The sequence below is a fragment of the Trachemys scripta genome, chromosome 3, assembly GCF_013100865.1.
Source record: "Trachemys scripta elegans isolate TJP31775 chromosome 3, CAS_Tse_1.0, whole genome shotgun sequence".
Taxonomy (NCBI): Eukaryota; Metazoa; Chordata; order Testudines; family Emydidae; genus Trachemys; species Trachemys scripta.
Genome location: NC_048300.1, coordinates 40367632 through 40392781, shown reverse-complemented (window position 1 = coordinate 40392781; position 25150 = coordinate 40367632). Strand labels below are relative to the sequence as shown.

General features: G+C 41.2%; 2 protein-coding genes across 8 annotated transcripts in view; both read right to left on the bottom strand.

The window, feature by feature from the left end:
• Positions 1–986: 986 nt before the first annotated feature.
• MRPS10 (mitochondrial ribosomal protein S10) lies at positions 987–11676 on the bottom strand. The gene is made up of 7 exons (XM_034764503.1): positions 11567–11676; positions 5053–5117; positions 4886–4958; positions 3746–3885; positions 2913–3021; positions 2000–2089; positions 987–1598 (listed from the first exon to the last, which is right to left on the bottom strand). The coding sequence occupies exons 1-7, from the start codon at positions 11612–11614 to the stop codon at positions 1512–1514; spliced, it is 612 nt and encodes a 203-aa protein (XP_034620394.1). The 5' UTR covers positions 11615–11676; the 3' UTR covers positions 987–1511.
• A 2305-nt stretch (positions 11677–13981) lies between these two features.
• Positions 13982–25150, bottom strand: part of TRERF1 (transcriptional regulating factor 1) — a 140273-nt gene continuing 129104 nt past the window's right edge. For all 7 annotated transcript variants that reach the window (XM_034764495.1, XM_034764501.1, XM_034764500.1 and 4 more), the window contains 5 exons: positions 22682–22770; positions 20800–20913; positions 19800–20000; positions 19132–19340; positions 13982–17714 (listed from right to left, as the gene is read on the bottom strand). In XM_034764495.1, coding sequence (XP_034620386.1) covers positions 17393–17714; positions 19132–19340; positions 19800–20000; positions 20800–20913; positions 22682–22770 — 935 coding nt within the window. In that variant the 3' untranslated portion in view covers positions 13982–17392. The remainder of the gene's footprint in view (positions 17715–19131; positions 19341–19799; positions 20001–20799; positions 20914–22681; positions 22771–25150) is intronic.

Genomic DNA, 25150 nt, shown 5'->3' with positions numbered 1-25150 from the left:
TGCTAGTAATCACTCCCCACAGCAGTTCTTGTGGCTCCTTCATACCCTTCCTTCTGTTGCTGCACCCCAACAGTCCAGGTCCCGGCTCCACTCCTGTAGGCCTGCTGAAGTGTAGAGAAAGTTATTTACCAGCTCTCTCTGGCTGTAGAAGAGAAGGGAATCCAACTAAGTCTGCATTGTAGGCTAATGTGCTAATCATTCACCCACTTCTTCAGGAAGCCCTCTCAAGCTCCACGGAAGAAAAGGGGGGAAAGGATGAGCTTTCACATAGAACAGACTGTAGGTTGTAGTGTAAGAGCCCCATTTTCAGGGCCCCCATGGAAAAAAGCCTTTTACAGCTGCAATTAATACACTTGTGTTGAGACCACGTTAATACCATTATAACACATCAGATGATGCTGTTAAAGATAATTTTACAAATGCTCTTTCTTAGGCTTGGTCTACACTACAGACTTATGTCAGTATAACTGTGGTGTTCTGCGCAATGCAGTTTACTAATCGAACTCCTGCTGTAGACAGCACTATGTTAACGGGTCTCCCGTCAACATAGCTACCACCTCAGACAGAGTACATACAGTGACTGGAGAAGCTCATCACCAAGGGCAATGTCTTCCCTAAGCACTGCTGCAGTGCTGTATGTGTAGACAAGCCCTTACTATACAAGCAGTGTAGTCATGGGAGAAATGATGTATTCAGTTTGTGATGCAGATATTTTGGGGGAACTGGCAAGTAGCTAGAGAGGTTGCTCTTTGCCATTGTATCAAGAAAGGATCCTAGGGAGACTCAGTTGCTGCTTGATAATAGTGTTTGTGTCTGATCTGAGAATTCCTGGGTGGTATTTGACAACATAGTTCAAAATGTATACAACAAAAAAGTTTTAAAAAATACCCAGTCTTACTGATTTTGCTTCCCAGCAGAAACTGACCTGACCTGTAAGTGCCCTACCTGCTCAGCTGAGTGATGAATACTAAAACAAGTCCTGAAAGTTCTCTTCAATGTGCTTTTACTGTCATCTTGCCAAGTATAACAAGAGAAGATAAATGTAATCTTTTTCAGGAGACTATCCCAGCAATAAATATTTTAAATAAAATTTAATGGGTCATATAAGAACTCTGAGATATGTGCTTCAAATATCAGCCTCAGTGACAGTAAATTCACAAATCCTGTGGTGTTTATGCACAAATAAACCATTACCATACATAATGACCTGTTCATGTACATTTACCAAGTTCTGGCCACATAAGACTTAAAAAAAAGAAAAACAGACAAAACATTTTCACAGTCCAGTCTTTCTGCTAATGGCCTGGAGCTGGGATCCTAACTCACTGATAATTAGGGTAGCAAATGACCTGTCTCATCATAATTTTTTAAGTATTGTTTGTAAAATTAGGACAGGGTTTGAGGTTGGATAGAGGGTAACGCCTGTGAGAAGATGCTGTGTTTAAAATGTTAACAGGCACAGGTTGAGCTTCCATTGCTAACATGTGAAAAAGCTTTAGTAGATGAAGAGCTCATGACGTGCTTGTAGTTTCTTCTACTGAAGGTAGCTTGTCCCAAATTGGCTTCTGAATATGTTCAGGTAGTTTCTCTAACTTGGTCTAAAAACAAAACAAACAATTATACCTACCAATCTGCACCTTAAATGTGACAATTCCCTCATTCAGAATAAATTATTTTGCTGTATTCATATTTACCTAAATCAAATTACAAATACTTATTCAGGTACATGAAAGGCCACCAAGTGGCAGAAGCCATTTTAAGAATAGCACAGCTTCCATCCCCTCTTCATCTTGTGCTTTCCACTGTTTGGATCCCTTGCTCTCCAGCCCTGAATCTCTGCATGTTCTCCTCTCTCCCCCTCCCGCTGCACATTCCAGAAATTACACTTGCTATTCGTCCCAGCAGATATTAACAGCTACCATTTGTCATCTGATTCATCTTAAAACTTGACTCATCCCACAGCTCTTATTAGAAATTCAAGAAAGCAATTCAATTATACCTTTTTTATTTCCATGGCAACCCCTTCAGGTAAATTTCTTTGGATGTATTCCAAATAGACATCAGCTGTACTGCCAGTTAAATGTTTTAACTAGAACAACACAGAAAATGTTTTAAAAATAAAAGTAGCCATATTTTCTGCTATTAACATATCACTGTATAATGATATAGGCATACACTGATAGGAAAACTTCCTCAGAGTTAGAAAACCTAGAGCACTCAGGGTCAACTTTCCCTTCACCACAGGCAAAAGATTAGCATCATCTTTGCACTCATGCACAGTTAGTAGGAGAAGGTACTCCCAGACTAGGGGTTTGCTTAACACCCGTATTCTGCAACTGTAGAAACATACACACCTTTGTTTACCTACAGATCCTTCTGCAATTAACTTGTAGTTTGATTAGTGCAGCCTATATTTAGAAAGGCTGCCTCTGGGTATTATATAACATCCTAGCATCCTAAACTAGGTCAGGGCCCTACTATGCTAAGCACACTACAAACATACATTAATTGACAATCTCTTCCCCTCAACAGACATGGGTGGTGGCCAGGTTTTTTTTGGTTTTTAAGAGGAAGGTAGTTATTTTTAAAGGCAATTGTGGGATGGTTTATCTGCCATTTTGTTCTAATTTTTTAATTAATATAAAAGATACGATGTGGAAAATGGTGTGCTCAGAACCATACTTTTCAGTAGTATTATTTTAATATAAGGTGCATGAAATATAACAAGTATTCTCTTTAGTATCTACTGAGACAGGATTAGGAAGTTCTGCACGCTGGGGTTAAATGTAAAACCAGTACACACATTTCAGGAATTTTAGTGAGTGTCAAACATTAAATACTTGACAAAACTGCATTTTCTATATGTGAAGTTCTATTTGAGCTCTCTTCTTCCCCCAAATACACTCACTCACCTCCAGGCATCTATAATGTGTCCTCATTTCATACTGAACTCTGTGCTTCTTGAAAATGTGTATTGACTTCAGAAGGGTGAATCGTTCTATCTTCTTGGGAGGTTCATGTCTAACATGCACAATCATTTAAACACATTATTTCATATTTTAAATCACATTCATACCCCTTTTAGATCAAACCACTGTTTTCAGTATCTACATAACCCACCAGGACTTAATGCCAGGATCCCTGCTTTAGTTGACATTTGCACAAGTGAATGAGGCAGTGTGAAAAGTACCAGTGTATTTTGGTATCACAGCTATATTTTGGCTTAATAATTATTAAAAGACCCGGGGGGAAAAACAGGCCCACTAAATTCAGCAAGGTGATAATGATACCTAGGGGGCTGCTTGCACAGTCAGTGATGCTGTCCTTACAGCAAGTTTGAAATGGTACTTTAAAAAAAAACCACACACAACCCTGGGCAAGATTCCCTTTTCTATAAATGTTTTGCTGTTTAACATAGTGCTGTGTGTGTAACAGCTGTGGCTTTTGGCTGTATGGTCCTTGAACTATTATTGTATCCTACTGCTGTGTGAAAGGCACTGTGTAAAACCAACTTTAAAAAAAAACAACTCGTGTAGGATTTTATAACAAGGAAAATAATTAAAACAACTTGTCAGGGAAATATCCCAATGGCTTCAAATTAGTTAAAAAATACCATCAGTGTACATCTTTCACTTCTGAAACACTTAGCGAAAGTAAATTCCATACCTCAAAAATCTATAACTATGGATGCCATACGGGGTGGTGTTTTACAAGTAGCAGCTGAGACCAGGTCACCTAGACTTACACTTTTTCAATGGAGATGCCAAGTTCTTTAGCAGCAAGCACTGCAAAATATTCATAACTGTCCAACACAGCTTTATCATGGCCTTTAACTAAAACTGATAATTTCCTGTATAATGTGTCCGGTTCATCTGAAATGGATACCTACATTTTGTAAGAAAAAGACAAGTTAGGTGATAACTCTATACTACCCTTAATTAATTAATACAATACACATTTATCTTGTACACCCTACTATCCTATATGGGGGAAAATACTATAGGCAGCTCAACCTAATTGTACTTTTTAGTTTTGTCAACCTGTGGCTAATTGGCCACTATTACCAATTCTGTCAAGGATGGCAGAGCTGTGCACTCCAGTTAAGCCCATTGGCCTAGATTCTCTTGTAGATATAGATAATCCACCTCACCAAGAGGCAGTATTTAGGTCTATGGAAGAACAATGGAAGCTGTCTACACTAGGGGTTAGGTTGGCTTAATTAGGCTGAGCATACTTAACTACACTCCTGAGTGACATAGTTAAACCAACTTAATTTTCTAGCGTAGACCAGGCCTCTAAATTTTGAGCATTCAGAAGCTACTATGGTAAAAGTTCTTGATCAGGAGGGTGAGGGCTCTTCAAGATGACTCAGGGAAAAAAATGTAGTAAGGCTTGCAATAGTTGAAGTTAAGAGTAGAACTCAGCAACTTCTGAAGAGCTGCAGATTCTTCCCTAAAACCAGTCTACTATTACTTTTTTTGGCACTGGAGAAGAGTCACCTTCTCAGGCCCTGCACTGTTGGCAATTCTCTCTGTAGCAGAAGAGAAATACACAGGACTCGCTCCATCAGGATAAGATGAAACATAAATAAAATGGGAATTAAAATTTCTTCTTTTAAAATATGTACCATATGTATTTTAAAATGAAAGGACTTTCCACAAGAATACTACATTTCTATTCTACATGCAGACTGTAACCCTAGGACCTCATTGAAAATGAGACCTCAATGAGTAATAATTCAACTCATACTATAAATATTCTTTTCTTAATGGGATTTTGCATAATTAAAAAAATACTCACCTATGCTAAAATAAGTCTGAGTTTGTGTATTTGCTTTGTTACTGAGAATGTATATAATAAGTACAGGGTCTATTTAGTCACATACCAAAGAATTGTCCTTATGATGGTGTAAATCAGTGTGGAATCCTGAGAACTGAACCCACAACAAGTCCTTGTTTCTAGATGGGAGGAGGGAGAAAAGACCACATCTAACATAATTATAAATTAAGAGCTCAGGGTTTTTCAGACTTCATTGTTAAATGTTATACTTACAGAAGAAAACGATATTGCTTTGGCGTATCTCTGCTTGAGTAATTTACAGGAAAAGTCCCTATTCTCTGTGAAAATAAGTTAAATCATCAGCTGGCGTCTTTCAAATTAAAAGTTATCGGCTTAATGTAGCTTTGTTAAAAGCTAGTTATTGTTTTCTAGACTAAAATATATAAATATAAGTCTGGAGGTACCACAAAGAACTTAGCATATGAAAGATTAAATGCATAGTGTGTGCATAGTGTTGGTGCAGAGCAATGAGACACAGACTGGTTAGAGGAGTTTCGTTCTTGCTCCAAAGATGATGGCACTGAAGGGAACGTAGACCGAGTAGTTTGGAATGGCTGCATGATGGGTATAAAAAGGCAGCAGCTGCTATTCCAGTGCACACGCCTGAATAAATGTCACTGATTCCTAAACAAAGCCCATTTACACCTAGGGTTCATAGTGAATGTTGCCCTCAGTTGCACCCATCATAAAATGACTAGTTTAATTAATTTGTATGGTATCTGTCTAGAAGGATTCAGAACTAAAGTAATATGGAAATTACCTTTAATCTGTGCAGAAATTCCCCATTAAAGTTTGTGTGTTGGAAATGCAAATCTGACTAGCTCACACACAAAAATGTTTTGGGTTAACAGTTACTTTACTTGTCAATACATTACCATTACATGCATACAAAAAATATATGAACTCATTTCCTACTATATATGCCTACCTACATAATCACCGGCAAATAAGAGGACTGAGGAAGAAACTTATTGATTACCAACGATACAAAGGCATAATTATAAGAATACCTCTGAGTTAGAGCTCAATACAAAAATTGAAGATTACTGATTTTATTAGCACAATAATGGACTCGAGCATGTGATGTCATTCCATTTCTGAATGCAGGATATAGCAATACATACAGTATTTCACAGTACAATTACAGATTTTGGCTTTGACTTGCTAACTGTGCCCCTGTGACAATTCACCAAATTTGGCCAAGTTACTTGTCTCTGAAAAATCAGAGTTTGCAAAGGCTCAGTAGCGACGTGTTAGAATTTAGCAGGTAAATTATCAGGTAAGATTCTATCTCTAGTGAGCACTCTCCACCCCATATAGCTCCGATGGGCCAACCAGACTGAGCAGGCAACATCCCCAGAGTGACTGGGCCTGTTCCAGTCCAGGGCTCCAGGGGCTAAGCAGGGCTCGTCCAACCATTGTTGCTCTCAGTACCCACATGCTGGGGCAGTGGAACTCAGAGCAAGGAGACTGTCTCACCTATACTCTCAATGGTCCCCCTGCTAGCACCCAGGAGGAAAAGGATGATGCCTCACTGGAATTTAGGGGGAGAAGGGGAGTCACAGAGATAGGCTTCACAGGGGCAGAATAGGACAGGCAGGGAAAGAAGAGTCTGTTACAGCAAAAGTACACTCACTTCCAGAATCTGGAACAGAATCCAGGATTCCTGAGCCCAAATTCTCCTCTGCTGCCTAGCAAACAGCTGTGAAACCCACTGGCAAGTATCATCTCCCTCTAGTGGATGGTCCACACAAGAGGAGAAAAACCTGCTACTACCACCAGTTACTTCATTAGCTCAAATGGTAGAGACCTGTGCTATGTATCTAAACATTCCAAGCCTGCTATTGATCCAAGCTAGGTCAATATGGTTCTGTTTTTTCAGTTTTGTTTTGTTTTTAAATAGGAAATTACATGCAAAAATCTATTTTAAAAGAAAGTTAATATTCCAAAGTCAGGCACTTAAAAGGGAGGATAGACATGCTAGAGTTAAGGTTTTCCATGCAACTGTAATGTGTCCCCTTGTGTATCTAGTCTTTAATTACATGATCACATGCTATTTTTTCCCACAAGACCCCTGGCTCATTCACTCCACACTATAAATTGTGTTCAGGGAATGAATCGGGCTTGTGTAGTGAATGAAGCTGTTGTCTGCAGGACCTCTCTCATTTGCTACAGACGTTAGGAGGTGTGTAGTGAATGAGGAAAGACTGTAAGGAAAAGAAAGGAGGGTTTTTCAGTTTAAGCAGTTGAATATCACCTTGGAGAACTGAATAGTATTTCAGCCTCTTCCATGGAGTTCTTACGTAATGCTGACAAGTCACTTCAACCAAAACATTCACAGGTGGCTACAAATTGTGTTCCTTATTTCGAAGTACCCAACTTGAGACATCTGGAGTCAGATTTGCAGAAGAGCTGAGCACTCACAACTGCAGCTAAAGTCAATTAGAGCTGTGCATTAAACATATGAAATGCTATATAAATGCTAACTACTTCGAGAAATCAAGTCTCCTGATTGTAGTGAATACCTGACAGTTTTGGCTGTAAATTCTCTATGCCTTAGTTCATCACCTGTCCTACAATAGGGATAATGCCACCTCCCTAGCTTACAATGGTTTTGTGAAGATAAGTTCATTAACATTTGTGATAAGTACCACAAAAAAGCGCATGAATGGCATGCAGAAATATTGAATGGGACTGCACACTGAATGAGTATAAAAGATATACTGAATAGCCACCCATATAGTTAGCACCGTCTAACCTGGGCACTGAATGAGGCAGGGGTCCTGCAGAAAAAACGGTGATAATGTAAGTAAAGACTATTATAATGCATATACACAAGGGGGCCAAATTAAGATTGTACAGGCAACCTTAATTCCAACGTTTTCTAACTTCTGACTCTGCAATCTTAATATAGTTGTTTGTATGTAAATATATATACACGTTATATTCACCATGTGCTACTGTAAGCCTCATACTAACTTTCATAACTACAGAATATTACAGAGTAGCAGAATATGTTGAAATTAATGAGAAAGTTGATTGTCTATATAAAATGAATGAGAAGAGAAGATGTTTGATAATTAATGTCCTTCCTCTCCTCAAAACAAGAGTGGGCATCTCAAGTTCACAATAGGTATTACGTTTACACCTTGGTGCATTGTTTATCCCTTTTAATTGACTGAATGGCAGATTTATATTCTTCCACACATTCCATTTTTTGCAATTTATGTTTTTAAAACTTCATTCTAGACACAAACATTTGTAGTCGATTCAGTGTTTAAAGTGATCTACTGTTTCATCAAGCTTTGTTTTTAAATCTTCAGCCTGGGGAGTTGTGTTCCTTCGTGGTACCAAACGTTATAGCCTTTTTAACATTATTTAAATGTGTAAAGCATTATTCCTGCACACTTTTTCCTTTCTTGCATTGTGCTAATAATGTGTACAGGGACAGTACATAGTCATGTGCTTCTGCTATATAAAACTGACGGTAATCTGAAAATGTTTAAAAGTTGGACTGTAAGGTAAATTGGTAAATACATATAGTGGGAGGGACATTCAGCACATATTAAAATATAAGTTTTGTAATAGTTCCATTTATTCTACAATTTAAGTCAAATATTTTTTAATTTATTTCAAAAGCTGGCCATCCCACAAGGCTACAGACACTCTAACAAACTGCAGTACAAATTCAAATTCCATATATAGACTAAACCTCCTGGCTAAAACAAAATTGGTTCTCTCCTAACAACAGTCATCCAAAAGAGCCTCAACTTTGTCCTCCCCCCATACGCACCGCAGGAAAAAAGCAAACCTTGGAGCTTGGAATGTTAACAAGTCCAGACTCTGGCTGACTCAGGAAGAAAGCAAATTCCAAAGTAGAGGGACTTAATGGGGAACCCCAACTGGTAATTTACTCTCAAACTTGAGAGAACTCAAGCACCTCCTCTGACCTCAATTGTTGCAGAAATTACATAGGTAAAACAGCAGTCCCTCAAGTAGCCTAGTCCCAAATCTTTCTCTCTCACTTCCACAGCATAAATTTCAAAATTCATTTTCTCAGTTAGATACTTCCCACATGCTAGTCATCTCTTTGCTTCACCCACCAAGTAATCTGTAAGCCACAGTAACCATGCCAGGGCATGACTGGGAGATGGCTTTTGGGGGCCACTATATCAGTGCCATGAACAATAGATTACAAAATCCAACCAATTCATAGCTCAAGTTGTCTTTTAGAAAGAGTACACTTCCAGAAAGCAATCTGTGATGGACCCTGATAGATACTCTACAAGACTGGACCACTGAAACAGGTCTTTTGCTCAACCTGAATAGATACAGCCCTAAACCAATAGTCTTGGATAAAGGGTGTATCTACCCTACCCCTCCTCCAAAGGGTGTTCTTAACTTGGATTAAAAGTAGCATAGAAGACACAGCAACTCTGTTTTCAACTCATTTGTAATTTAGGTTAAAGCCTATAGGAGAGCCTGGAGTTGAACCTAAACTACTAATCCAAGTTAAGGACACCTTTTTTATACCCAAAGCTATAACCCCCAACTCCAGCCCAGATGTGGCCAATGACATGAGTAGAGCAGACATTCCCATGATTGTCATGTTAGCTACAAAATCCATGAGTCAATCCACAGGAGTCATCTGCATTGACACGGAAGTCAAACACTATTAGCCAAAGCGAAGAACCTGAGAAATTCAAGCAGGGCTTCCGCAGCACAGCCGGTTACTCAGTATTAACTGAACATGGTCCAGGTCTTGGACTTTAACTTAGAATGAAACAAACATAAAACTTAGAAACAGGGGTAAAGACTGTCAACTCTTGGCAAATAGCGGGGCTGCCTATTTGCTCTGCCTTTGTACAGCCCTGGCAGGCTGGGCTCCTGGGTGCTACCCAACCCCTCAAGGTGATGGTCTCTGTGCAGCTCTCTGGGCCAGATGCCATGAGCAAGTGTAGTGTGAAAAACTGCTAACTGATGTAATTTGCTACTAGTAGCAGTTGCTATCTGACCTAATCTGCTACTGGACCGGGGTAGCAAATTGTAATCAGTAGCAGTTACTGATACGTACGGTTGTTCTTATTTGGTGACGTGTCCTAATTTGCTAAAACTTGACTGTTGTTGGATGGAAACATGAAGTCTTCAGCTTCCAAACAACCCTGCCTGGTGTACATAAGCATCAATTACCTCTTAATAGAGAGAAGTCATTTAAACATCATTTATTTTGCAGCTTCATTTACTATGCTAACAAAACATAGCAAGTGCAATACTAGAAAGACAGATGTCATTGCTAAAACTACTAGCAAGTACTTACTTATATTTTAATAACAAATACTCATTGAAAATATGTATAAATTAAATAGCACAATAACGAAGGTAAATGATGAAGTGCTAAGAGTAATTTAGAGAATCCCAGCAGCAAATAAGACAAATTTATGAACTGCTATGAGACTTTATGCAGTCATATAAACTGATAACGGATTCTTTGTTTTTCAGGGCTATATGTAAAATATTTCACCAAATCAAGTCTCCCTAAGCACCTCAGCAGGTTACATCACACTGAGAGGAGCTGCAGTGACTATGCCTTGGGATGCCTGTGCCTTTAAGAACCCAGCCTTGGGAAGCCCATTCTGAGAGGCGCTGTCCTGTGGGAGGGGATATGAAAAAGTCCCTCTGCTCCTTCTCCCTACTTTTGAAAACACTGATGTCTCGGTCCACCGGGGTAACTCTGCCCCAGTTTTGCCCTCTGACAGTGCCTCACCCCTGGGCTTAACCCCAGTGCCTATCGCCCTAACTGATTTTGCCTTTCAGCCCCTATCCTAAGCCTGCCTCCAACTGCTTGAACCCCCTGACCAGTCAATTTCTACTCCCTGCTCAGACTCAGGCCATCCCCTGCCGATCTGCCCCCTTTTAACCAGGGCCAGCTCTAGGCACCAGCCGACCAAGCATGTACTTGGGGTGGCACCTTATAAGAGGTGGCCAATGTTGGGGTAACAGGGGGGGTGCTTGCGGTGTTTTTGTTTAGCGGGGCAGCACCGGGGGTTTGGGCGGCCTGGCCTGGCGCTTGGAGGGCGGGGGTTTGGCCAGCCCAGCGAGGCGCTGGGGGTTTGGGCGACCCGGCGCTCGGGGCGGGGGTTTGATTGGCCCGGCGCTAGGGGTGGGAGGGTGTTACGGCGGGGCGGTGCTCTTCTTTTTTGCCTGGGGCAGCAAAAAAGTTAGAACCAGCCCTGCTTTTAATCCCTGTACAAAGCAGTCGGAGGAACCTGTTGCCAAGTAAGGGCAGGGTGAAGGGCAGTGGCTTCAGCAGAAGATACTGAGCATGCTCACTACACCCTAAGCGGCAAAGGAAGATCCAAAGCAGCTTTTCGCACTACACCGGCGGTGGCCGCTCAGTTCTTGGCCCAGCTGGCGCGGCACCCAGGGCGCCAGGCGAGAAGCCCGAGCCCCGCTGCGGGTACGTGCAGCAGAGCCGGGAGCCCCCAGGGCTGCAGCCCCGGCACCGCTGCTCGGGCTGCAGACACCCGGGCGGGGGCAGGGCCCTAGCTCGCGTCCGGCAGCGCGCGAAGGGCGGCGGCTGCTCCAGCCCGGGACCCGGCGGGGGCTGAGGCGCAGCCGAGGGCTCGGGTCAGGAGAGCGCTGAGCACTGGGGCAGCTGGACGCGGAGCGGGGAAGTCGCTGGGGTGCGCGCGCCCTGTCGCTGCTGCCCGTCCCGCGCCCCCGGTACCTGGCAGTACCGCCGCCACAAGCGGCTCACGCCTCCCCACGCCGCCATCTTGCCCACAGCCCCGCCTACCCCGGCAACTTCCGGCAGCCAGCGCGCCGTAGAGCTGCCCCCGGAAGGATAGAGCGGCTCCACCCGCAACCTGCTACCATAGAGTTCGCCCTCCCGCCTGTTACTCGGCAGTAACTCGCTTTCGAGTAGCAGGAGCCAGGCCCCGCCCACGTGACAGAACAGGCCCCGCCCCGAAGCCTGCGGCGGCACCGCCAGCGCCCCCCCGCCTGAGCAGAGCGTCGGCCTCAGGCCCCCCAGCCGTGGCGGAGCCCGCGGGGAAGGCTCAGCAGCGACAGGCTGCCAAAGGCTGAGAGGCCCCTGGGCGGCTGCCCCGCCTTGCACCCCATCGTCCCTTCGCCAGCCGCGAGCCAGGCACTCCTGCCGCCCAGGCTGGGCCACGGCCCCATTTTCCAATACGCGCCTGCGCACTGTGTGCCGTGCTTGCCCCCGCTAGAGGCGCCCGTCCCCGAGCGGCGCTGCCCGTGAGGATCCCACGCAGGAGCGGGATGGGGCGGGGGCTGCTGCTCGGCCGGCTGATCCCGACGGGTCCTTGAGCCGCGTGTTAATCGGTTCCAGCTCGTCTCGAGCCGGGACACGCGGAGTGCGGCTCAAAAGCGTCTCCGCGCCACCGGGATCCCACAAACCTATTTTGTCTCTGCCGTAGCCTCTCCGTTAGGTTGCGCTTTGCCCAGCAGCGCGGGCTGGTCAGCTGCTCTTTCAGCGCTTCGATTACAATCGCTTTAGGCCAGTGCTTGTCTCCTTATGTTTGGAATGGGCCTTGCATAACAGCGCTGGAGGCCATCGTCACTAGTGCAACGTAGGAACAATGACAGACTTTGCAATAGTCAGCAGTGCACAGGGACCTTATCTGTACGTACCCAAGCTCCGGTTTGTGATTAACTACAAACTTAAGACAACACAATCAAAAGTAAAAGCAGCTACATTTGCCTAAAATGATTTATAGCTGTATTAGAACTCCGTGCAAAGCTTTTGAAACTGACAACTAATTCTCATACTTCACTAGACTGAAATAAGACAAACCGCACTGTTTGCTTAAAGTGCTTTACACAAATAGTGATTAAATATACAGGTGCACACACATTTCTCCCTTTATAGAGCCCCTGAGCATGTGCAAATTTCTTAACCCAATAAACTCTGTACTCAGCCAAACATGATTACAATTAAACTTTCACACCTTGCTCGGGGCTGTTTTCATGCCACCACATCATAGAATGACCTCCCTATTCTTTGACAGGTTACTAGATGCTCCTTAACCACATCCCTCCAAAAAAAAATCAGTTTTTCCATCATTTCCAGAAAAAATATATAGTAATATATTAACAAGCACTACATACTAGTAATATAATTCGGCTTCTGTATTTTTTGTGCACCCAAAACTTACACTGGAGTCAATGGGAGTTTCAGATATACAAGGAATGCAGTTTTAGGGCCTTTGATATGGAATTTTCAAGGGAGTGAGAAAGAAGTAAAGGGAAGCTCTTTCTGGATTTGGATTCTAGTTGTAGAACATTCCAAAATATGCAAGTAAGCATATGTCAGCAGCAGAAATGTTTAGACAAGACTATACCAGATGTAAGATAGGACAGAGATCTTTAGTTATTTATTTGACAGATTTGTTTCCAAAACAAGATTAAATACACTATTGTTTGTTTTAGGGCTATGGCACGTCAGAATTTTAAAAATATTAGAAATAGAAGTATTAGAGAGAGAAGACTTACTGTGACTAACTATACCAAAAATGTTAACACTAAGATGGGGAGGCGGTAGGGGAAACAAAACACTTTTTACTGGAATGATTTAGGAATCCTAGTTACCAGATATAGAATCAGAGAATCTTAGAAATGTAGATCTGGAAGGGACCATCAAGTCCAGCTATCTACACTGTGGAAGGACAGAGCCTAGATCATCCCTGACGTGCTTACCAACATGTTTTAAAAAACTTCCCATGGGGATTCCACAGTTCCAGAGCTTAACTACCCTTGTAGTTAGAAAGTTTTCCCTAATATCTAACCTAAATCTCCTTTGCTGCAGGACTTTGTCCTACCTTCAGTGGACATGGAGAACAATTGATCACAGTCCTTAATATTTTTAAAGATGTATCCGGTCACCCTCCTTCCCATAGTCTTCTTTTCTTAAGACTAAACATGCCCAGTTTTTGTAATCTTTCATCATAGGTCAGGTTTTCTAAACCTTTTATCATATTTTTTGTTACTCTCCTCTGGACTCCCTCCCATTTGTCCACATCTTTCCTAAAGGTTGGGACCCAGAAATGGACACAGTACTCCAGCTGCGGCCTTACCAGTGCCATATAGCAGAATTAAGGAATGCTCTTTTAAAAAGCATCTATAAAGTAAACTATGTGTATATTATTACATATATATAACTTTGTTGTCAACCCCCCAATTTTTTAACAGATTAATTTATTTAAAAGAAATTTTCATCACGGTAGCAAAACCCAACAAACTACATTTTATCAAAAGTATAAAATTCACTAGAAAATACTGTCCTCTTTTTGGCAAACTGTTACATAAAACCCTTTGATTTACAAATACAACAATTATTTGTTACAAAAGAAATAGTACTGAATATTCTATACATAGTGCTTTTTGATATGTACCAAGTATATGGAATCCAAACAAAAACCATCAAAAAAACCAAAACAAATATTAAGTTGTGAAATTAAGCCATCCTAGTGCAAATCTGAATAAGTTACATCCTGAAGTTAAATTGCATGCAAGTCAGATGCTAATAATATGAAGCTATATCTGGAAGAGATCACAAACTACATTAAATATGTAGTTTTTATTTCCATTGCTTTCCCACCCAAAAGTATATATATATTTTTACACTAGAGCTCCTAAAATATTTACAACCTTCTAATAAAATATATCAGTTAAATATATTTGAAAATAAGATGATTTTTTTCATAAAATATATTGATTTTCTATGTACAGACTTTACCAAAGGACTAAATCCAATAGTGAAACCATCCCATAATACATAGTTTTACATCAGCAACTATTAGCAAGAAAACAACTTTTCTGAAATAAAACGAAACCACATTTAGATACATCTAGGCAGAACAGCATCTGTAGAACATCAGACTGTGCAACATTTTAAGAATATGGAGTCAGTGTTTGAGGCCTAACTTATTTAATACTATTTCAGGAATCTGCATTCTTTATAGGCAATTTCTTTGGTTATTTTCAACTAATTTTTATCATGGGTGTAAAATTAAAGTATGCCTGTTTCATCTTGGAGATCTAGGGGATAGTTATGTGGATTTAACACAGACATCTGGCAAATCTTTAGTTAGAAGGAACCCAGATGGTTTTTTTTTTTTTTTTTTTTTTTTAATTACTTCTGTGGGGGTCAAATCCAAAAATTTCTACAATATTTGTACTCAATTCTTCTTCCGGCAAAACTCCCATTGACGGCAATGAAAGTTTTGCCTGAGTTCGGCAGGATTGTCCCTTCAAGACTCTCTATATGCAGACTCCTTCCTACCAACACATGAGGAGTGCCACTTCCACATTCTCTCCAACTCTACTGAAGAAGTCCCTTCACAGAGGAGCCCTTAGGGTTCAAAGTTCCATAAGTTTGGAGGGGAGGAGAGAGGATGGGCTCTAGTCAAGTCTTTCCACTTTAAGCCCACAGACTCCAATGCAAGTTACTGCATACACAGGCCCTGATCCTGCAAATACTTAAATGTCTGTAGACTCCACTCACAAGAGTCTAAACTTCTGTGGACTGCCCGGAGTCCAGAATGCTCCAGGGCATGGCAGAGTCAATTGGAAGTGCAGGGACATAAGGCCTTCTGTCAGATATCCTGAGATTCATAGACATAGTGGGTGAAACCATCTGTTGTTTCACAGAAAGGGGGGTGGAAGGGGAGGAAACTCCACCCACCAACAAAGAATTCACAGGAAACTTGCAACTTTAAAATGATGAGTGGTTTCAACTTACCTACAAGGGTCATTCTTGATTAGCAGGGCATTTGACTCTGAGTAAGAACTTGAGGCTTTGGCCTTGTATGTTTGGCTTTAACACAAAAATGGTCTCTTTACTCAAGTAATAATCCTGTGTAGACACCGGTCCTGATTCTCACAGCCTTTGCACCTTGCATGGTCATTTACACCTGTCTATGGTGAGTGAAGAAACACTATTTGATAGTATTCTACCCCCATTTTGTATTCATTTTGTACAGGTGTAAGTATACAAGGGAATGACTGTGGAGAACCAGGCCCAACATCTTGCTTGCTCTGGTTAAGACTACATTTTATGACGCCACAAATTGTCAGATATTGTGGCAAATGAATGAAATATTCTTATTGTAAAAAAATGGAAGGAATGGGGAAGATCTGAAATGATTTACATACAAATGTGTTATAAAATTTGCAGTACTGTTCTCCTATGCAGGATTCACGAGAGCATCAGTGTTGTTATCAGTGAAGCCTCCCAAACATTTATAGCATTTTATATCAAGAAGAGCTCAAAAACTGTCCCTTAGAAATGAAAAGGTCGTGCACCCAAGCACTGTCTAATCCTGCATGTGGTTTAGGTGCAACTTTATGAATCCAGTACTGTGTATGTATCTGTGGAGAATGTGCCAAACCAAGGTCAATACAGATAAGGTTAGAGAGATCTTGTGTGCAGATCTTGGCCAAAGGAAAAAAAAAATGGGGGAGAGGGGCAGTTAAAATTTCCAGAAGTGTTCTTTTGAAAGAGTAGATATATCAACAACATCCCTCCCCGCTTCTGTCTGTGGGGAAAGAATGTCTCTTGATATTTACTGTCTTCTGGAACATGCTCCTGCACTGCTCGACTGTACAAAACCTCTAAAACCTCTGGGATAGCTACTGAACAGCGTGATTTATTGTCACAATAGACGGTATCTACAGTTCTGCCCAATTACAAAGGCAGGGCTCCTATTCCAGTGTTCCAATTAGAGGATGTGAGTTTTTGCCACACTTTAACTGAAGTGAACCACTATAGAATCATCTTCAATTCTCAGACTAGGTCATTCAGAAACCAGTGGATCTCTCTCTTTTGAATCCTATTAAAATGGAAGCTCTAAAATGTACAGTATAAACAATATATTTTGCAAGCAGACTAACAGGTACAGGTTGAGCAGTGTTCTGCTGAATGGATGATAGTCACTCTTGTAATTATTTCATATTTAGTCAGATTTTTTTTGTTACAGATACAACAAGAATGCAAAACAGAAGAACACATCAAGTCAGCATCTCCAACAAATATGGAGTACTATCAGAAAAACACTGCAAGATCCATTGTAGGCAATTAATCCAGTCAGAAGTGCACAACAATAGCTCCTTCCTGGTAAATAGGACCAAAATGAGACATGTAAAATGAAACAGTCCAGGTTATACTGAACTGAGAATAAGAAATTTCTGAAGAGTTAAAGATTAAAGTTCCTCCCATAAAAAGGCTGGAAAGAAATGGAAATAGAAACATGAATTTCTCTGTTATATTTGTGGTTTTGAATAATCTCAGTGAAGCAGAACCCAGATAAAACACCTTATAAGAATATTTGTGCCAATTATTTATTTTTCCCCCAACAAACAAACTGATTAAAAAATGGGTGGGAAGCATATCTTTTCCCTAGACCTGGATAAAAGAATTACCATTTTTAAACAGGTAGTTTAAAATCAATGGGAAATAAACAGGTTGTCCAGGTTTCCTGACTGATACATTCAGGATGTTTTCAGTAGCTGTCTGCATGTGACAACTCTACATTTACAACTCAGCATCATCCTGAAGTAAATCTGCATCTTCATCATCCAACAAGAGGTCAGCATTCATGACTTCAGTCTCTTCCATGACATCTCCTAACTCCGGAACAACATCATCTTCAAGGTCATCTACATGCTCAACGTGTTTAATCAAACTCAAGTGATCCAGGGGGATCACATCATGTCCAACTGGCCCAGTAGTTCTTGCAATAGTGGCTGCCATTTCTGCTGCAACAGCAGCTTTCTGAGCCTTCTGCCTTTGCTGTTCTTCCTGTTGTCTGTGGGTCTTCATATGAGCATTGCGACTTTTGATTTTGAAAAACACCCTAAAATTTCAAGAGAAGAAAGAACATTTCAGATGACATCCTATTGCCTCTATTCAAAAACACACTGATGTGCTTTGCTTCCTTGTCTTGAAAGAGATGATGGTGAAGAGAAATCTATGTACAACTTGGAGGATTTCAGGGAGCGATCATCAGGTTTCTGCAATCTAATAATAATACAGACAATTGTATGCTCTCTTCATTTAAACATTTATATGAACCCAATTGCTGCTGTATCTGAGTGCCTCACAATTGTCAATACACTTATCCTCCAAACACCCCTATCAGGTAAGAGTGCGCTAATATCCCCATTTTACGGATGTGAAAACTGAGGCAGAAAGAGACTAAGGGTGGGATTCATAAAGTATTTAGGCACCTATATACCACCCTAATTGATTTGCTCACAGTCACACAGGAAGTCAGTGGTGGAATAGGAAACTGAATCCAAGTTTTGGGAGTCCCCGGCTAGTGCCCTAACCGCTGGAGCATCCTTCCTCCCTCTTTTGGAAGGGTTAATTTATGCTTTTTAGCTACCCACTCCTAGGATATCACATCAATCTACTGCAGCACTGCCAACTCCAAACACAACAATCATCAGTCAGGCTTTCCAAATCATGGTTGACTTTTGCTGAAGTGAAGAGTTCTGTGAAGACTGCCCACGGAATACAGAATTGAAATCCTAACGTTTCAAAACCCAGCTACTTAGAGTAGAGACCTTGACACTATTAAACTGCTCAGCTGGTTTATCCTGGAATAGTATCAGACTTTGCAATTTTGAAAACTTTTCAAGATTTGATTAGTATCTGCACCCAAAATGTCTGCTTTATGTGACACTTTCATGAAAGTGGCTTTTAAGACTTCAACCTTTGTGGGCAGGTACAGACGTAGCCAAGTCACTTGATGTGGCTGTATTGATTTTATGTATTATATTTCAAACACTTCAGATGTCCAGAACACCACATCAGCTGAACAGAAACTATATCAGTTGAGCCAACTGAGCGTTTTACGCCTCCTGGAAACAGAACCCAAATGAGGAGACTTTGATATCAACAAAAATGCTAGAGTTATCTGCCTCCCTCTGCTGGAACCAGGAAGCATAACTCTTGCATAGGGACTACCAGGAAATTGAAAGACTGAATGCAGTAGGCAAACTGTCCAAAGCTCTCAAATGATATCCAAAGCACTTTCTCAAAACAGATTAGGGTATGTGGCTTGTGGGTGCATTCCAATGGCTGTTTTTTGTTGGGTTTTTTTGGTGGATGGGGAAAGGAAAATGTCACAATATGTCAAAGGAAACTAATACTCCTTTGAAGCAACCATGGGAAAATAAATAATTACTAGAAACTTGTTGAAGTTCTATTTCTTTGGAACATGAGCAGACAAACTTTCTGTACTATTATAGACAGATATATTCTCTTACTTGCCACACTCTTTACAAGGAAAAATTGTTGTTGGGTCTGTCTCGCCACTTGTTGTGCTGTGGGCAGGGGAACTCTTGACTGAGCAGTATCCACTCTGCGTGCCAGACTTTTGCTTTGTACCTGGACCAGTGCATCGTGGTTTTGTCACCTGGTTTGTACCACCATGAATGCGAGCGTGGCCATTTAGTGCTTGTCTGGAGCTGAACACCTAAGGAAAAAACCAAACTCCATTAGACCAGCAGCTCAGAAAGAGAAATACATTTAATTTACATTATATTGATATATAAACAACTGCACTGGTTAATGATACAAACAACACATTTAGCCAATTCTGTTCTCAATTATCCCTAGTTGAAGTTAAAGATTTACTCATTATAGAAACAGAAATGTACCATAATGAGTGGCATTCCCAGTTATTTCATTATATTATCCTTCTAATATGCAAAAATATCTAGATCTTATATGATGCTTTTCATCCATACATCTCAAAGTACTTTAAAAGGGACTAAGTATTTTATCCCTCTTTTATAGATGGGAAATCTAAGACACAGAGCGGTGAAATGACTTGCCCAGCAGACCAGTGGCAAGGCCAAAAGCAGAACCTTAGTCTTTTGAGTCCATCACAATACTGCCCCCCATATGCTTTAAAGATATCAAATACACTTACAGCACCACAGTTTGGCATTTCACAGATAAAAGAGGCTGCAGAAAACGTAAGACTTTGAAGGGGTGGCAGGTCTACAGGTGCACCAAGACCTATAGGTGGTGGTTCAGGAGATTTCTGCATTTCACTTTCCTCTTCCTTTACAGATTTTCTTTCTTCTTCCATCTCCTCCTCATCCTCTAAATCTTCCTCTTCCCCACTTGTCTGAAATTAAAATTAAATTTAAGGAAGACTAAAAATTTCTTACAAGAATAAAGGAAAGGCATAAAACTAGTGACAGTTCTGAAACACAGCATCAGTCTCTTCCTTCAGGGTTCTTGCTGTAACATTTTTGTTTGTCCCACAATGGAGGACTTTCCATGTTTTATTCATAACAAAATGATCATCTATCCATAGCTGCATGGAGTTCTACAATATGACACAAAACTGCCCTCTTCTTTATTATAAATCTGTTGTGTCTAAATATCCCAGCATGCAATGCTTCATATTGATCTGGGTGGCAATATATAACATGCACACACACACACTAGCAAAATTACCTGCTAAAAGAAGTGTCTACTTAAGAATGCTCAAATAACAGTGGCACTGAACTCACATGCAAACTAAGACTTTCTTGCCAGTGTAGGTAAATTACCTCTCCAAAGACACAAGCCAATAGTCTATAGGAGTAACCATCCAACTTTTCATACACTGAAAATTACAGTAGCAATTCTATACATATCCACATACACATATGCATGCATCTAGGAAAGTGTGCACATATTTTTCTGTTACAGTGCTACCAGCAGCAAAAGCATACATAGGACATGCATGTTTCTAGACCAGAATTTGATATACAGTGGTAGAAGTGCTTGTATCATGAATACATTTCAGTTTCCACCATTAGAAAGATGAATGAAACTGCATTACACGCCCTGCCCTCTTCCACACATGCACACACAATTTTTTTTTTTTTTTTTTTTATACAGGTATTACAGTTTTATGTTTATTTTTTAAGGCTCACCAGGCATTCATCTCTTATTTCTGCTAGACGTGTTCTGTGTTTCCGTCCCAGACGCATGATTTTCTTCCAAGTATAGTAGTATTCCACACACTGTGCAACTGTCTTAGACTTAACCTATAGTGTCAAGCAATAATACAAATATTCCAATAACAAAATGTTAAAACGTCTATTTTGTTTTTACCTGTCTATGAGAAACAAAAATAATAAAAACAACAGACAACAATTTCTGACAGCCCAGTCTTTTTTCATTTCTGCAGTCCAAGATAAACTACAAATCTGAGTTTTAATGTGGTTGCTTTGTGAACACTCCTATAAGATACTCTCAGACAAAAACTCCACTACGGTGTTTAGAGCCCTGCAAATCCGTGGGTATCCGCTTTATATCCGTGGACCATTTTTGCGGATAGCAGCTCGGATGCGGATACAAATTTTGTATCTGCACAGGGTTGTGGAGCTGTAGCACAGACTCACCAGAGCAGGTGGAGGGACCTAGGCTCACAGCTGCCTGCATGGCTCTCCCCGACCTGGCTCCAGCCGCAGTGGACCCTCCACTTGCCCTGGACAGGGAGCCTGAGCAGCCCCCCGGCCCATGGCCCTGCCCCCGAGGCTCCCCACCCAGGGTGGGTGGAGGGTCCGCACCGTGGTTGCTCACAGCTGCCTGCCCAGCTCTTACTGTGGCTGGGCTGAGGTTCCAGGGCACATGAATCCACCCCCACCGGAGCTGGGTTGGAGCCTGGGGGGTGGGGACACGACTGGGGGCTGCTCTCAGCCCGCCCCCTGTGGGCAGGTGGAAGGTCTGCAGTGGCTCCCTAGGGCCACCCAGCTGGGCTCTATGCTGGCCTGGCCTGGCGGACGGGTCTGTGGAAGAAAAGGGGGAGAGGGTAGACAAGTTTTGGGGACTGGATGTGGATACACATTTTTCTATCCGGGCGGGGCTCTATCAGTGTTGACTGATGGTACACAGCAGTAACTGACGGGTAAAAATTCTCAGAAGAATATTGTGGTGGTGTAACACCCCACTCCCTCTAAGCAAAACAACCATTAGAAACCACGAAACTTAGAATTAAAGTTTAACTTACACAAACCCAAACATTTTGAGCATGGATAATGACAATTGAGATACCTCAGCTCTGCCCCCAGAGAGATGTCAGCTTCCCATCTTTCCTTCTTTGGGGGTAGAATACCAAAAACATGCCCCAGAACATACCGCCTTTATTATCTCTCGGATACTAAGTGTGGTGTTTCATCACCACAGTGACCTGGTGCCATAATTTCATGATCTGATCCTAAAAAGCTACTATACTGAGAGACACTAACTCAGTATTACATGAAACTTGGATAATCGGCTGACACAGAAGCACAGGTCCAATATAAGGTACCAAGAGCTCTCAACACCTTGAAGTATCAGCCCCCTCAGACCCAGTCTAGGCTGGAAAGGTATTTTTTGGTGGCCCAATGAAAATCCTTTTAGTTATGCCTGAGTTTTCTTTCTTTCTCCTCCCACACTTTCAGGTGCACAGGGTGTCAACCAGTTTCCGCCATTTATTTTTGTCTTGTGCTGTTCTGTTCAGGCTTTTGAGAGTCATGTTGACAGATTTGGGTTTTAAAAACAGACTGAGCGAGAACACTAGAGTTTATTGTTACTTTAAAATGTAACTAAATTTCTAATGTCCTATTGGTGCGTGTGCGCACACGCACACACACACACAGTGAGCTGAATTCTTCATTCATCATGCAATCTCTAACTTCCATTGGTTCTGTGATTGCAATGAGTCAGTCCATCACTAAGGGGTGAAGAGCAGGAGGTCAGATTCAAACTGAATGTGGCAAATAAAGAGCAAAAGATAATAAATGGCAAACACCAAAAGAGAAGCCTCCTTACCATTTTCTGTACAAAAATAAAATCTTTGCTGTAAGTGGATAATGCTTTGTTAAACAGCCTTCTTTCTAGAGGTGTCCACATGTCAGATCCTAAAACAAATGAAATAATTATAAACAACTTGTCCTCTAATTGCCAGCCTCCATCTTTGTTCGTATGATAGTCAGTCTGTTAGAGCAGGGGACTGGGAGTCGGGACTGCTTGCTTGTAATCCCTGCCATGAAACATTCATTTAGAGATCCTGGACAAATGGTTTCTCTGTGATTCAGTCCCTTCCATCTCCAAAATGGGGATGGTACTTAACAACTTCATAGGAGTGTGGCAGAAATGGCAACGTGCTTTGAGATGCTGGGATGGAAGGCACCAAGTATTATTATTATGTATTTACTTTGCTAGATTGACTGCCCAGGAAAAAATAAATTTTCATCTCTGAATATCAGTGCTGAAATCTAGTATGAACCACTTAAGGCGAGTTGGTGCTCTCGCTGAAATCCTTAGTGGGTATTAGTCAAAAACGAGGAACACAGAAGCTGCTCTCCTGGATCAGACCAGTATTCTCTCTGCAAGTGGACAGCACTAAATGTTTCAGAGGAAGGTGCAAGAAACCTTATAGTGGACAGTTGTAGGATAATCTGCCCATGTCCGATGTTGCTTCTTAACTCTGTTAGTAGTTGGTTTATGTTCCAAAACTTCAGGGTTTTTAGCACTTTTAAAAATCCTGTGCAATACAACTGTGGATGTTCTCATTATATATATCACCCTTTTCTGAGTTCTACTAAGTTCTTTCTGCCATCCTGTGGCACTGCGCTCCATGGACTAATTATGCCTTGTATAAACATGTATATCCTTTTATCAACTTTCAGTTTTTATTGCTTTTCAGTTTCATCCTATACTTATCAATTTGCTCCTGCACCTCCCTTTTGACATTCTTAATCGAAGAAACAGTGCCTCAATTTTATTAACTGAAAAGAGTAGACCTAGAACACCTATCTATCTTCCCAATATCTTCAGTTGTGACGACTGAGACAGCATTTCGCTTCTCTTCAGTGATATTTATCCTTTTGTTCTCTGAAGGAATTTCTCATATCAGGGAGAAAGCAATATTAGCAATTTCTATATACGTTTATATGAAATCTTTTTGTATGGCCCTTGTACAATGGGACTGACCTCACAGGATGAGTTTCATTCATTGTTCTGTTATCCCCTCAGGATTGTCTTCTGACTCATTGCTTTGTATGCAGCCATTTCTCCAATTCTGGATCTCTACTACTTAGTATTTTCCCCTATTTGCATAACCTTCATATACGCCTAATTCTCCCCTTGAGCAGCTCATCACTCTAGTCTCTCTGCTTGTTTACCTGACGTGGTCTTGTGCAAATTTACTACTCCACCCTTCTGTGCCTCACTTTATTAATCTGTTAAAATGGGAACAATACTTATCTCAGTGGAATGTAGTGAAGTTTAGTTATTTTTTATTGCTCTTTTGAGATCTTGGTATGAAAACTGCTGTGAGTTATTACTCAAACTAGTACATCTTTAATGCTTTTTTAAAAAGATGCTGAAGCATGAGCTTCAGCAAACTCCTTCATTTGTCTCTTCTTTTCTTATGAATTATTACAATGAACTAAAGGTTAATTTACTGTACACCTAGGGGGATTCAGGCTTTGTATTGTTTCCTGGAAGTTGTGGTGTTATCAGCAGGGGCCCTAATATGAATATTAGGATTAATTAAAGCAGCCTAATTAACTAGGATAAAACCTCTGTAGGAAAAGTAACAGGAGAAAAGCTGTTTTTAACTCTGGTTGCTGGGAAACTGACTTTGTACTTGCTGGCTGTGGGAAACAGAGTGCGTATAGAGGATCTGCAATGCAGTAAGATAGAACTGAGACCTTGGAATACAGATCAGTTTTTAAAGCAGGTCTTTATATTTCAGCAATTCATCCTATATTCCATTGTATTTGCCATACGGAGATGGTTACTGCACTGACTGACTGACAGTAAAGCTCTTCTGCAAAATGGGGGGGAGGGGGGAGGGAGAAGGAAGCACTGGTTCTGAATCAATCATTTCAGTGGGCCAGTTCAGGCCCATTATATGTGTAGCATGAGGAACACAACATGGTATATGGCCTACATACAAAAAGTGCCCTATGTATTAGATGTCTACAAACTCTGATAGGAGCACATTGCTGTTTAATGTGGTCTGTCTCTCTTATGTATTCCTAAAGTGAGAGCACTGCAGAGTTGAGAAGTTCCAATGCCCAAACAAACAAAATCCTGGTGCAGCTCAAAGGACTATAACAGAGCTTTTGTTTTGGATCTGGACTATTTTAGAGACCACCTCTTTCTGAATGTCACAATTGTCTCTAAAATAAACAAACTGGAGTGTTATGGCTAATAGTCCTCAGTTTAGAATGTCCACCATTCTTGGTGGATGGGTGAGGAGCCCTAAAATTTCATATTTCCTTCAACAAT